The sequence below is a fragment of the Myotis brandtii genome, unplaced genomic scaffold (assembly GCF_000412655.1).
Source record: "Myotis brandtii unplaced genomic scaffold, ASM41265v1 scaffold1166, whole genome shotgun sequence".
Lineage (NCBI taxonomy): Eukaryota > Metazoa > Chordata > Mammalia > Chiroptera > Vespertilionidae > Myotis > Myotis brandtii.
Genome location: NW_005354034.1, coordinates 534,390 through 535,967, shown reverse-complemented (window position 1 = coordinate 535,967; position 1,578 = coordinate 534,390). Strand labels below are relative to the sequence as shown.

Here is a 1,578-nt window from a genome sequence, read left to right as displayed (position 1 = left end):
CCTCCCAACCCCCGAGTCCCTTTAGGGCAGAAGCAACACCAGCCCACACCCACGTCGGCCACGAAATGACTCACTTCCGGAGCCGGGTGCCCCTGAGCTCTCTGTGCTCCATGACCCACAGTCAGACCTCTGCTTCTCTAGTGCCCACCACAGAGCCCGGCGCCCTTACTGAGCACCTACTATGTGCCCAACGCCCTTACTGAGCACCTACTATGTGCCCAACGCCCTTACTGAGCACCTACTATGTGCCCAACGCCCTTACTGAGCACCTACTATGTGCCCAACGCCCTTACTGAGCACCTACTATGTGCCCAACGCCCTTACTGAGCACCTACTATGTGCCCAACGCCCTTACTGAGCACCTACTATGTGCCCAACGCCCTTACTGAGCACCTACTATGTGCCAGGCTGGGGAGCGGGCAGGGCAGGGAGTCCCCAGGAGGGGGCCTCTGAGCCTGGGAGGGTTCCCCAGGCACGGACGCCTGGGGGTGACAAGGGCATTGCAGTCGGGTGCCGGCAAGCCCAGAAGCCATGCAGCGCCCACCCCCGGAGCCTTGGGCTGGTAACGCGGAAGGCTGACTCAATGTGCGTGTCGTCACAGAAACTAGGAATCTACCCGGACGTAACCTTGCAGCCTGGGTGGTTAGATGTAAAAAAAAGCCCATAAGAAGGGGAGGCACAGATGTCCGGCTGGCGTGGCTCAGGGGTTGAGCATCGACCTAACCAGGAGGTCACGGCTGGATTCCTGGTCAGGGCACAGGCCCGGGTTGCCGGCTCGGTCTCCACTGTGGGGCGTGCAGGAGGCAGCCGATCCATGACTCTCTCTCATCATGGATGTTTCTCTCTCCCTCTCCCTTCCTCTCTGACATCAATACAAATATCCTATATAATAAAAGGCTACTATGCAAATTGCCTGAACGGTGGAAGGATTGGTTGCTATGACATTCACTGACCACGAGGGGGCAGATGCTCATCGCAGGAGGAGTGCCACCACAGGGGGAGCACTGCTCAGCCAGAGCCAGGCTCCCGGCAGCACTGAGGACCCCTTGGGGGATGTCCGCCTACTGGCTTAGAGGGCACAGGCCGGGCTGAGAGCCCCCCCACCCCGGTGCATGAATGTTGTGCACCGGGCCTCTAGTGTTAAAAGAAGAAGAAGGGGGGGGGGCACACGGAGGTTGGGGGTTCGCTCCGGGTTGCAGGTTTAGGTGTCAGAAGTGGGATCTGAATCCAGCTCCGACCCCAAGGACCGTCCCACTCGGCCAGCATCACCGGTTTCAGGGGTGGAGGCTGGCAGGGCAGCGGTGGGGAGCCGCCCCCGGCCCGTCCTATGGCCTCCCCTCCCCCCCGATCCCGAGGAACCTGGGTGCCAGGCGTGGGGCCCGGGGCAGTCACCTCTGCCTTCAGCCGCTCGATCTCGACCTCCCCGTCCTCGATCTGCCTCCGCAGCTGCTTGGCCACCGTCTTCTCCGTCTCCACGATCTGCAGCAGGTGCAGGTACTTCTGCATCAGCGCCTCGTGCTCCGTGGCCAGCGCCCGGTAGCTGTGGGCACACGGCCCCGGCGGTGAGTCAGGCACGGC

General features: G+C 62.1%; 1 protein-coding gene across 1 annotated transcript in view; it reads right to left on the bottom strand.

The window, feature by feature from the left end:
* The window catches only part of RASGRF1 (Ras protein-specific guanine nucleotide-releasing factor 1), a gene marked incomplete at its 3' end in the record, with an annotated part of 74,947 nt that overhangs the window by 57,776 nt on the left and 15,593 nt on the right, over positions 1 to 1,578 (bottom strand). The window contains exon 4 of the mRNA XM_014529208.1: positions 1,393 to 1,540. Within this exon, the coding sequence (XP_014384694.1) occupies positions 1,393 to 1,540 (148 nt within the window). The remainder of the gene's footprint in view (positions 1 to 1,392; positions 1,541 to 1,578) is intronic.